Source organism: Oncorhynchus masou, chromosome 32 (genome assembly GCF_036934945.1).
Source record: "Oncorhynchus masou masou isolate Uvic2021 chromosome 32, UVic_Omas_1.1, whole genome shotgun sequence".
Lineage (NCBI taxonomy): Eukaryota > Metazoa > Chordata > Actinopteri > Salmoniformes > Salmonidae > Oncorhynchus > Oncorhynchus masou.
This window is the reverse complement of record NC_088243.1, coordinates 30,358,532-30,371,673: the sequence shown is the minus strand read 5'-3', so window position 1 is coordinate 30,371,673 and position 13,142 is coordinate 30,358,532. Positions and strand designations below refer to the sequence as shown.

The following is a 13,142-nucleotide window of genomic DNA, read 5'->3' as shown; positions in this document are numbered from 1 at the left end:
GTCGACCAATCGAATGTGAATACAGTAGAATGATAGAATGTGAATGTAAAAAGAGGACCGTCTAATTTCTAGGAGCACAAATTGACACATTAACAGACAAATCAGTCAGCTACTGGATGTGCAGCACAACAGGATTGATCTAGGAGGAGACATGATAAAACAGAGCTATCCAGGGTCCTGGACACATTATTCATCTATTTATATTGTTGAGGCATAGAGAATGATGCACAGAGTTGTTCTTCAACACCCTGTATCTAAAGGCCTATATACTGTATTACTGTACCTATGATCTGTAAGATTAATTTAAGGAAAAACTACAGCCAAATCTGAGGAACATTGTGTCCTGTCCTACACTGAAAACACAGTGGGACCTGAGGTAGACCTAAGTGATTCACTTTCGAAAGAGAGAAGTCTTCCTGTGTTTATGGAAAGGCAGCCTTTCAAAGAGCACTCAGTGTGATGCCATGTTTATCACCCCAGGTTTCTAGTACAATATGCAGTTGAGGATCGTACAAGTAATGGAGGCAAGGCCATCATGAAAGTGTTTCAGGAGGAGAGACACAGGCGCAGCGCTATGGCCTGTAACTGATTATGAGTCCTACTTGGCCCTGCCAAGTTCCCTGTTTGGGTGCACTTGCCCGCATGGTCACTGTGGATTCCTGACTATCAACATTAAATACGTGCTCCCTATTCAACAGCCATTCATAACAGCACGCCACGCAATAACAGGAAGTCCAATTCTAACCAATAAAAGACCCCAGCATCTATATGTATGCTCCTCTCGGTTTGATATCCGCCACGTAATTACAGCAGTATTGTTCTAAAAAGTCAAGGAAACCATCATAAATACAGCAGCCAGACTTCAAAACGTTGGCAAGATGTTCCAGAGATGCATGGCAGTCCGGGTCAGACTAAATGGTACCGTATGTGAGAGAAGTGCTAGTCTAGGTCCTCTCATCAGACGGGCAAGGTTCATCATAACTGACCTCAAAATTCAGGCTTCGCAGCCACAGCTGCCAGCTAAGCCATTAGGGGAAAAATGCACCTAAAAATCAACCATTTGAAGTTTACAGGGTGTGGGTCAGTGGGTGGCTGCAGAACAGAAAACTGTCTGCTCCAGGTGGCAAACACTCTCACAAATTATATTAAACATAGGAATTACAGGCGGCTATTCAAATGCACCTGGCACTGCATAAGTACAGATTTTCTGCACATACCAATAAACCATAATCCTAAATAAGATTGCTGTCTAATATTCAGACGATGTGGCAATCCCTGTGACCTTTGCACATGACATCTGGTAAATAACGACTATTGGGAGTCAAAATCAGCTACCATTGCTGCCAAGTAGTCATTGTTTCAAAACGTGCATATGGGCAATTCAACAGTAACAGAGTCATGCAGAGACTCAGATATTTCATCTTTGGCTTGTTTAATTTTGCAACCACTGTGCTTAGTTTGACATACATTTTAAAGTGAAAATTCTGAGTCTCAGCATCACTCTGTTACCGTGGATTTGCCCAAATCTAAACTACACTTCCGTTCAAAGGTTTGGGGTCACTTAGAAATGTCCTTGTTTTTGAAAAAAAAACTATTTTTTTGCCCATTAAAATAACATCAAATTGATCAGAAATACAGTGTAGACATTGTTAATGTTGTAAATGACTATTGTAGCTGGAAACGGCAGATTTTTTTATGGAATATCTACATAGGCGTACAGAGGCCCATTGTCAGCAACCATCACTCCTGTGTTACAATGGCACGTTGTGTTAGCTAATCCCAGTTTATCACTTTAAAAGTAATTGATCATTAGTAAACGATTTTGCAATTATGTTAGCACAGCTGAAAACTGTTGTTCTGATTAAAGAAGCAATAAAACTGGCCTTCTTTAGACTAGTTGAGTATCTGGAGCATCAGCATTTGTGGGTTCGATTACAGGCTCAAAATGACCAGAAACAAAGGACTTTCTTCTGAAACTCGTCAGTCTATTCCATGAAGGCTAATCCATGCGAGAAATTGCCAAGAAACTGAAGATCTCGTACAATGCTGTGTACTACTCCATGCACAGAACAGCGCAAACTGGCCCTAACCAGAATAGAAAAAGGAGTGGAGGCCCCAGTGCACAACTGAGCAAGATGACAAGTACATTTGAGTGTCTAGTTTGAGAAACAGAAGCCTCACAAGTCCTCAACTGGCAGCTACCCAGCTAAACATAGTACCCGCAAAACAACAGTCTCAACGTCAACAGTGAAGAGGCGACTCCGGGATGCTGGCCTTCTAGGCAGAGTTCCTCTGTCCAGTGTCTGTGTTCTTTTGCCCATCTTAATCTTTTCTTTTTATTGGCCAGTCTGAGATATTGCTTTTTCTTTGCAACTCTGCCTAGAAGGCCAGAATCCAGGAGACGCCTCTTCACTGTTGATGTTGAGAGATGTTTTGCGGGTACTATTTCATGAAGCTGCCAGTGAACAACTTGGATTAGCGAACACAACATGCCATTGGAACACAGGAGTGATGGTTGCTGATAATGGGCCGCTGTACACCTATGTTGATATTCCATAAAATATTCCAGCTGCAATAGTCATTTACAACATTAACAATGTCTACACTGTATTTCTGATAAATATTTCGTTATTTTAATGGACATTTTTTGTGTGCTTTTCTTTCAAAAACCAGGACATTTCTAAGTGACCCCAAACGTTTGAACGGTAGTGTATATTACAACATATGCTGTAATTGTAAAGTAGGTCAGCGTTTAGGCCAGTTTAGTTAGGCCACTTTGATTTGATTAGCAAATTACTTCAAAAAGGTAGATCATTTAAACAGTTTCTCTGTGTACTCATGAGTAATGGCCATATCAACAACCATAACAGCTGTGTGAGTAACACAGTGCTTGAAAGACGTTGCTCAATACATGACAAACTATTCACACCATGATAACGAGTGATTACTGGCTACTACTACCCTAAACATAATAAGTGAAATGTTTGTGTGTAGACCAAGTGCTGTGCGAGAGAGACAAATGGTGCAGTCTAGATGAACTCTGTTTGCCACATTTAGACACTTGAAAACATGAGTCCTCCTACACCACATGCTCACCATCAGGGCTGTATTTTGGCCTACCTCACAGCCTGCCTTCCCAGCATTGTCCCCTTCCTCCATGTCTCTGAGGAGCTCCTCGAGACGATACTTCTCCACCTGTGTCATCTGCACTGGGCCTCCAGCACCACTCGCCAACTGTCATGTTTGATAAAGTAGTGACAACAATCATTCATCAGATCAGATTGTAGTTACTTTCAAATCAGGCCCCTGAGTCTTTGAGTTGAAGAACTATATTAATTTCCCATTGAAAAAAAATAACATGAGTAATATGAGACTCCAAAGTCATGCGCTTTGCCCAACATGAACTTTGACATACCTCAATATTTTTCTTCACAAAGTCTTGTTTATTTTTGCCCCTGGGAACCCCACTCTGGCTGCCTTCTGACTCATCTGCCCTCTCTTCGTGACACACTTCAGCCAAGTCTGCTGCTGTGGTGTTGAGGTCCTTTTCACCTGTGTGGGAGTCAGTGGCGGTTGGTACATGTGGCGTTTGGTACAGGAGTGGCAGTTGGTACAGGAGGATGTTATTATTTTTTTCATGAGCATGGCCTTATTTCTATTACAGCATATTGGATGACTGTCATTCATATTCCATTCACCCAGTTCAATGTAACATTGATAGGCTATTACATGAATGATACTCAAATGTTCCATTACCCATCATGAGGTTGCTACAACCTAGCCTATGAATTAATGTTTACAATGTAGATGCACACAGGTCGAGAGAACATTTTGCCTGCATCTAGCTGATCTTGGGTGGACAAATTCAAGTATGTTTATCCCCATTTTGTTCCATTTGCTTCCGTTTTAGAAACGATTTTTTTTTTTACAGAATCGGCGGAATGAATAGACCCCTGACCACACGTAAACACATTTCACTTTCATAGCAGCCAGGTTGTATTCCTTCTCGCATCTATGAGCTCTCCTACTTCACCTTTTCCCTTCGCTTGCAGACTTCAATACACATCAGCTGTATATGGCCAGGCGAAAAAAACAATCCAAGCCAAGACTCGAAAATTGAGCTCAGATGCATCCTGTTTCAATTGATCATCCTTGAGATGTTTCTACAACTTGATTGGAGTCCACCTGGGGAAAATTAAATTGATTGGACAGGATTTGGAAAGGGACACACCTGTGTATATATGGTCCCACAGTTGACAGTGCATGTTAGAGCAAAAACCAAGCCATGAGGTCGAAGGAATTGTTCGTAGAGCTCCGAGACCTGATTGTGTCGAGGCACAGATCTGGGTAAGGGTACCAAAACATTTCTGCAGCATTGAAGGTCCCCAAGAACATAGTGGCCTCCATCATTCTTTAATGGAAGAAGTTTGAAACCACCATCTTCCTAGAGCAGGCTGCCTGGCCAAACTGAGAAATCAGGGGAGAAGGGCCTTGGTCAGGGAAGTGAGCAAGAACCCGATGGTCACTCTGACAGAGCTCCAGAGTTCCTCTGTGGAGATGGGAGAACCTTCCAGAAGGACAACTATCTCTGCAGCATTCCACCAATCAGGCCTTTATGGTAGAGTGGCCAGACAGAAGCCACGCCTCAGTAAAAGGCACATGACAGCCCACTTGGAGTTTGCCAAAAGGCCCCTAAAGGACTCTGACCATGAGAAACCAGATTCTCTGGTTTGATGAAACCAAGATTGAACTCTTTGGCCTGGATGCCTAGCGTCACATCTGGAGGAAATCTGGCACCATACCTACGGTGAAGCATGGTGGTGGCAGCATCATGCTGTGGGGATGTTTTTCAGCGGCAGGGACTTGGGAGACTAGTCAGGATTGAGGGAAAGATGAACAGAATAAAGTACAGAGAGATCCTTGTTGAAAACCTGCTCCAGAGTGCTCAGGACCTCAGACTGGGACAAAAGTTCACCTTCCAACAGAACAACGACACTAAGCGCACAGCCACGATAATGCAGGAGTGGCTTCGGGACAAGTCTCTGAATGTCCTTGAGTGGCCCTGCCAGAGCACTTGAACCCAATCGAGCATCTCTGGAGAGACCTGAAAATAGCTGTGCAGTGACGCTCCCCATCCAACCTGACAAAGCTTGAGAGGATCTGCAGAGAAGAATGAGAGAAAATCCCCAAATACAGGTGTGCCAAGCTTGTAGCTTCATACCCAAGAAGACTTGAGGCTGTAATCGCTGCTTCAACAAAGTAGTGAGTAAAGGTTCTGAATACTTGTAAATGTGATATTTGTTAATTAGTAATACATTTGCAAACATTTCTAAAACCCTGTTTTTGCTTTGTCATTATGGGGTATTTTGTGTAGGTTTACGAGGAGAAATAAACAATTTATCAATTTTAGAATAAGGCTGTAACGTAAAAAAATGTGGAAAAAGTCAAGGGGTCTGAATACTTTGAGAATGCACTGTAATTTAGTATAGTTTTATCTGAAATGGATTACTTTTTTAAATGTTTCACTATTTCTATTTTTATTAAATTTACTGAGGATGGTCATCCCCTTCCTCCTCTGAGGATCCGCCACTGCTGGGAGCTGTTCATGCATTTTTGAATTCCAGCAGGTAAACGTGTAAACTTAGGAGTTTAAGAACCATTAGAAGGCTCTGTCTAATATCGTCCTGAGACACTTTGGAGAGACATTATCAACAATCTAAGGAAGTATTCCAAATTACCATGTATCAATTAAAGTTTCTGGACCACTGAAACATCTCAATTAATGTTTCTGGACCACTGAAATACATGCAATTGAAAAGGGCCCACTCCACAATGTTCATGGCTCTCAAACTATGACTGAGTGACATGTCATCCAGCAAACTGCAAATTCAAAAGATGGGAAAAGTTGTTCATGGATAGTTTGGAGGGAAAGATGTAGCCTATGCGGTGTTTTCAGGAATGAAACCACCAAGAAAACTGAATACACAGTGAAACCACAAAATAGTTGCATTGTTTCCTAGGGTTATACTGCCATCTAGCGTAGAATAATAAAACTACATTGCAATATAGTCCTAACGTTGTTACTTTTTTTTATTTTTTTTATTTTTTTCACCTTTATTTAACCAGATAGGCTAATTGAGAACAAGTTCTCATTTGCAACTGCGACCTAGCCAAGATAAAGCATAGCATTTCAACACATACAGAGTTACACATGGAATAAACAAAACATAGTAATTAATTCAGTAGAACAAAAGAAAACAAAGTCTATATACAGGGAGTGGAAATGAGGTAAGATAAGGGAGTTAAGGCAATATATAGGCCACGGTGGCGAAGTAAATACAATATAGCAATTAAACACTGGAATTTTAGATGTGCAGAAGATGAATGTGCAAGTTGAGATACTGGGGTGCAAAAAGGAGCAAGATAAATAAATAAATACTGTATGGGGATGAGGTAGGTAGATAGATAGATGGGCTGTTTACAGGTGCAGTGATCTGTGAGCAGCTCTGACAGCTGGTGCTTAAAGCTAGTAAGGGAGATATGAGTCTCCAGCTTCAAAGATTTTTGCAGTTTGTTCCAGTCATTGGCAGCAGAGAACTGGAAGGAAAGACGACCAAAGGAGGAATTGGCTTTGGGGGTGACCAGTGAGATATACCTGCTGGAGCGCGTGCTACGAGTGGGTGCTGCTATGGTGACCAGTGAGCTGAGATAAGGCGGGGCTTTACCTAGCAGAGTAGAGTAGCTATATTCAACCAGTAGTAGAGTGTTGGAGGCTATTTTATAGATGACATCACCGAAGTCGAGGATCGGTAGGATGGTCAGTTTTACGAGGGTATGTTTGGCAGCATGAGTTACAGGACTAGTTACAGTGTACATTGGCCTACATACAGATATATGAGCAGCTTTCTGATGTAAAATGTATAATTGTGTTCCAGCATATTTAAACAAACTCACTTTCCTCCACTTGTCTGTTGTGTCTTTCATACTCTTTGTCAGGCACTTGAGTCCCAAACACAGGAGCAAAGTCCAATTCTTCACTGGATCCGTGAGCTATGGAAAATGAAAATGGATTATTACACTGAGCCTGTATATTAATAGTAAATTACCATATTCAAATTCTGAGACTGAATCTAAATAACGTTATCAATTTGCTGTGACATATCCCATACAAAAAAAAGCTGATCAAAAATGGTGATAAACAAAACAAAACGTGATTTATACTGTATATCTTGGAATAGTAATTTGGCATGAGTACATTGTCCTCAAAGCTCCAGTTAATGTGCATTGTAAACAGTATCCACACTGATCTGCATTCTGGAATTACTGTTTAATATTTCACTTACTACTGGAAGGAGCCAGGGACAAAAACATCCTTGTATTTTCTGCTTCATCTGCCCATTCTGAAGATCTGTTGGGCTTTATCTGCTGCATAGAAATAGGTAGGAAACATCCTTTAACATATAGACATTCTTAAAATGTAATTTAATGTGTGTATTCTGCGTATCCCTGTGCTTACCAATAGTTCCTGCCATAGTTTGTGATGGAGCTCCTTTCCTTTTCTCTTGACCTCTTTTTCATTTGAGATCCTTGAAGCCAAGATTTTGTCAAGTATTTTCATTTTCTTGATGGCCTTCTGGAGTTCTGGATCTTCGTTCTCCTCATCAGATACATCTCCAATGGAGTGATCTGGAAATCCATTCAACGAAATGCATGCATACAAATATGTTCATCCATTTTCTTTTCAGTATTCTACTTCCTAAAATATCATAGTGATATGTACTTATGCCTACCTTTCTCAGGAAGACTTTCATCTGGAGACCTGAGGTTTTCATGTGAGTGGCTGTGATCCTAGGAAAGTAATTGTAACATCTATTCAAACCACAGGTTCTAGGCCCATTGATGGGGAAAGTCAAGAGGCAGTCATGTTTACAGTTAAAAACAGTATAGTTATTTTAAAATTAACATTCCGTCTTAAGGGTTTTCCAAACAAGAAGCGGAGGCATAGTTTCCCATGAATTTCGCTTTTGCACTTTCAACATTGCAGCCGGCTTTAAAGGCGAGTCGAAACTGACTAATCTACAAATCACCTTGCATCATAAATAACTACTCAATATTATTTAAATCTTTCTTGGGCACACCCTTGGTGACGCAAATGACGACTTTTCAAATCAGAAAAGTCTACCAATTATGGATATACTGTACCTTCGGAGGTGGGAAAAGTGTTGCCAAACAGGCACGGATCAAGAAATAACCAGCAATATGTTACAATAAGAAACCTTACTAGAGGCAGATATATGTACAGTACCAGTCAAAAGTTTGGACACACCTACTCATTCAAGGGTTTTTCTTTATTTTTACTATATTTCTACATTGTAGAATAATGGTGAAGGCATCAAAACTATGAAATAACACATATGGAACCATGTAGTAAGCAAAAAGTGTTAAACAAATCAAAATATGTAATATTTGAATTTCTTCAAAGTAGCCACCCTTTGCCTTGATGACAGCTTTGCACACTCTTGGCATTCTCTCAACTTTTGAATGGTAGTATATTTAAAGCAACATTTAGGATAAAGGTTAGGGTTGATTTGCCTTGTAAGGACTGGGTAACAGTAAAAGACAAGTTAAGAGAACACACCAAGATGCTCTTACTATTTCTGTATAGTTCAGAAAGTTATCAAAGTTTACATAGAGTTAGTTAACCGCCTTCTGCCACCATTCATTTTCTACTGGTTGAATATAGGCTACACTGCTCAACCCTTGCCTAATAATAAGAGCAGCAGGTAGCCTAGCGGTTAAGAGCATTGGGCCAGTAACTGAAAGGTCGCTGATACGAATCCCTGAGCAGGGATTGTGCCCTTGAGCAAGGCACTTATAACCCTAATTGCTCCTGTTAGTAGCTCTGGATAAGAGCATCGACTAAAATGTAATAAATCAGACTGTGATACTAATTATTGGTATACAGTCTGAAACAGAGCACTGCAAAAACTTGGAAAGTGTCACGTTCGATGTATGGAGGAGACCAAGGCACAGCGTGAGATGAATAAATCTTCTTTAATAAGACAAAGAACAAAGGGTTAGGGTTAGAGGGTTAGGGTTAAACAAACGTGAAGCTATATATGATAAGTGCAAACACAGGCAACTAACACATAGACAAAAACCCATGAAATAACCCAAGGAATATGGCTGCCTAAATATGGTTCCCAATCAGAGACAACGATAAACAGCTGCCTCTAATTGGGAACCAATCTAGGCAACCATAGACATATAAATACCTAGAGTAGTGAAAACCCATAGACTTACAAAAACCCATAGACAATACAAAAACACATATATCACCCTTGTCACACCCTGACCTAAACAAAATAATAAAGAAAACAAAGCAAACTCAGGTCAGGGCGTGACAGTACCCCCCCCCCTCCCAAAGGTGCGGACTCCTGGCCGCAAACCTAAGCCTATATGGGAGGGTCTGGGTGGGCATAACTCCGCGGTGGCAGTTTTGGTGAGGGCGTGACAGAAAGTTTCCTTACAAGCCAGAATGTTGAATCAAATTACATTTGAACTAATGTCGTTCCCAGACACTTCCACCCAAATGTCTGGTGGACCAACGCATCAAGCTTGGCCTTTGTTTGCCAAAACAGGAAGACCTGGACAAATTGGCTTTGGCTTAATCATCTCCCACAACACGCCTCGCGGCTAGCTATGTGATTCACAAAAATGTTATGATTCAAATAATTTACTCAGTAGGTCACTTCCATAGACTTCTATGGTCACAGGCTTATATGCGCAATAGCCTGGGGATGAGGTTACATTTGAACTTACTCTATCGGTTGTCTGTGTGCGGTTGGTCCCTCAGTGGGTCAACAATTTTGCCAAAATATCCATAGGAAAGTATTATTTAAAGTACTGCTGTTTAAATTTCCGTCACATGCGCAAAACCGTGTAAAACAGCTGCAAGACTTCAGGTAATATGCATGAATTACATGCGTGTCTTAGGTCTCGAGCAAACAAATATTCACCACACAGCGAGACTTGTGTGTTGAAGTCGGTTTAATAATACTTTCCTGTGGATATTCTGTCTACCCAGACCCAAAAGCCATCCTCAAAGCCTCCAAACACAGTACAAAAGTGTAAGAAACTCCACCACAACAATTTATTCTAAGGTCCTCAAATGGTTCTTGAACAAACATACACAGCAACCACACAACACAGCCTCTACATGGGACCTTCAGGTACAAAGCTCCAACCTGGACAGTAAGCTAACAGAACCAAATATGGTGGTGCTTTTATACAATGAGTATACAAAACATTAAGAATGCCTGCTATTTCCATGACATAGGCTGACCAGGTGAAAGCTACAGTGTGATGCCTTATTGATGTCACTTGTTACATCGACATACAATCAGTGTAGCTGAAGGGGAGGAGACGGCTTGAAAAATCGTTCTTTAACCTTTGAGACATGAATTGTGTGTGTGTCATTCAGAGGGTGAATGGGCAAGACAAAAACTTTAAGTGCCTTTGAACCCGGTATGGTAGTAGGTTTGTGTCAAGAACTGCAATGATGCTGGGTTTTTCACCACAACAGTTTCCTGTGTGTATCAAGAATGGCCCACCACCCAAAGGCAATTGTGAAACATTAACCAGATACTATCAGGTTCAAACTGTTTCCCCTTCTTGACACATTATTCCAAATGTGTTTTCTTGACTTGACCCTTTACTTCTTGAGGAGCATATGTCAGGTCATCTTGTTCTACACGCACAAAGTGTGCATGCAAGCACATTACCTGCTTATTGTTGGGGACATCATCGCTCAGGACCACCAGGGACGTCGGGCTGGGATGAAAAACTCTCCCGACGTCAGGCAGTGACACAGTTGATACACGGCTACCCGGGCGAGAACGCTCGTTGGATGCCGGGCGGGAGATATCATCTAAACTGCCTCTCGTAATATCCATGGGTGCTCTGGTAACGTTAACGTAACCCAATATTAGAATAGAGCATTTTGCAATAAGTATATAGGTAAATAAATCAAATGTTCGATTGAATTTTTCGTTAAATTATAAATATAGCCTAGATACCTGATAGCTGTGTCGGCAGGGGTGGTGATGTTTTTCTTTCCGAATGGTAACTAAGGACGCAAAAGACCCGGATGTGGTAACTACAAACTTTGAATACAAGGCATATATATATATGTATTATTAGCATCACGGTTGGTGCAATCTGGAATCATTGGGAAGTTGACATTTAAAATGGTAGGGTTAGGTTATGGTTATAGTTAGGGTATATGGGTTTAGAGTAGGGACATCCCAAGGATCACAGATTGCACTAACATTAGCTTCACAGAAGAAACCCGTAGAAGCATCTATCCACATGACTTCCCGTTTTCAGATTTTGCCTTCAAAATACAAGTCCGAGGTAAAACGCTATGTGTATGATACGATATCAATCTTTTTGGCAGCTTCGCATAGTGCGTAATATACAAATGTGGTTAAAAAAGTATAAGCAAATCAGGGAAATGTTTACGAGCATTTCTACTTCATATAAGATAAAGAATATAATAAGTGCTCCCTGAGTGGCGCAGCGGTCTAAGGCACTGCATCTCCATGCCAGAGGTGTCACTACAGTCCCTGGTTCAAATCCAGACTGTATCACATCCGGCCATGTTTGGGAGTCCCATAGGGTAGTGCACAATTGGCCCAGCGTCATCCAAGGTTTAGCTGGGGTAGGCCGTCATTGTAATTAAGAATTTGTTCTTTACTAACTTGCCTAGTTAAATTATATATATATATATTAAATAAGGTGTAGCACATTGAGAAACGGATGTAGCTTAAGTAAATGAAGGTTAGGTACATTAGCCTACTGACAAAAAATATACAATTAAGAAATTATTCTGATTGTATAATTATTCTTAATTTACAGATGTAATGTTTAAGAAAAGTCTTTATTTTTGTTATGTTGCACAAGCAAATTTCACTGTACAGAAAAAACGATTGATTGTGTATCCATAAAACCAGGGTCCAGTCTACTCACGAGACTCCCTAGAATACAAAAAAAAAAAAAGCTAGGGATCAATTCCAATTTTATTGGTCACATACACATATTTAGCAGATGATATTGTGGGTGTAGTGAAATTCTTGTGTTTCTAGCTTCAACAGTGCAGTAGTATCAAACAATTCACAACAATACACACTAATCTAAATGTAAAATAATGGAATTAAGAAGTATATAAATATTAGGATGCGCAATGTCTGACTGACATTGACTAAAATACAATAGAGTAAAACAGTATGTAAACATTATTACAGTGACTAGTGTTCCATTAAAAGTGACCAGTCATTCCATGTCTATGCAGATAGGGCAGCAGCCTCAAAAGTGCCGGGTTGAGTAAGCAGGTGATAGCCGGCTAGTGATGGCTATTTAATAGTCTGATGGCCTTGAGATAGATGCTGTTTTTCAGTCTCTCGGTCCCAGCTTTGATGCACCTGTACTGACCTCGCCTACTGGATGAGAGCGGGGTGAACAGGCCGTGGCTCAGGTGGTTGATGTCCTTGATGATCTTTTTGGCCTTCCTGTGACATCGGGTGCTGTAGGTGTCCTGGAAGGCAGGCAGTCTGCCCCCGGTGATGCGTTGGACAGACCGCACCACCCTCTGGAGAGCCCTGCGGTTGTGGACGGTGCAGTTGCCATACCAGGCAGTGATGCAGCCCGACAGGATGCTCTCAATTCTACCTTGTTGCTCCTTCTTCACCACACGGTCTGTGTGGGGGTGGACCATTTCAGATTGTCATTTATGTGTACGCAGACGAACTTGAAGCTTTTCACCTCCTCCACTGAGGTCCTGTCAATGTGAATAGGTCCATGCTCTCTCTGTCTTCTGAAGTCGACACAACCTGCCTGGTATGGAAATTGCTCGGCCTCTGACCGCAAGGCACTACAGAGGGTAGTGCGTACGGCGCAGTACATCACTGGGGCCAAGCTGCCTGCCATCAGGACCTCTACACCAGGCGGTGTCAGAGGAAGGCCCTAAAAATTGTCAAAGACCCCAGTCACCCCAGTGATAGACTGTTCTCTCTACTACCGCATGACAAGCGGTACCGGAGTGCCAAGTCCAAGACAAAAAGGCTTCTCAATAGTTTTTACCC

The 13,142-nt window shown here is 41.4% G+C and overlaps 1 protein-coding gene across 1 annotated transcript in view; it reads right to left on the bottom strand.

The window, feature by feature from the left end:
* fsip1 (fibrous sheath interacting protein 1) overlaps nt 1-11,080 on the bottom strand; it is a 60,768-nt gene extending 49,688 nt beyond the window's left edge. The window contains exons 1-7 of the mRNA XM_064953867.1: nt 10,785-11,080; nt 7,791-7,848; nt 7,517-7,671; nt 7,344-7,425; nt 6,955-7,050; nt 3,416-3,552; nt 3,121-3,234 (exon numbers count right to left, since the gene is read on the bottom strand). Of these exons, the coding sequence (XP_064809939.1) occupies nt 3,121-3,234; nt 3,416-3,552; nt 6,955-7,050; nt 7,344-7,425; nt 7,517-7,671; nt 7,791-7,848; nt 10,785-10,955 (813 nt within the window). The 5' untranslated portion in view covers nt 10,956-11,080. The remainder of the gene's footprint in view (nt 1-3,120; nt 3,235-3,415; nt 3,553-6,954; nt 7,051-7,343; nt 7,426-7,516; nt 7,672-7,790; nt 7,849-10,784) is intronic.
* Nucleotides 11,081-13,142: the final 2,062 nt, after the last annotated feature.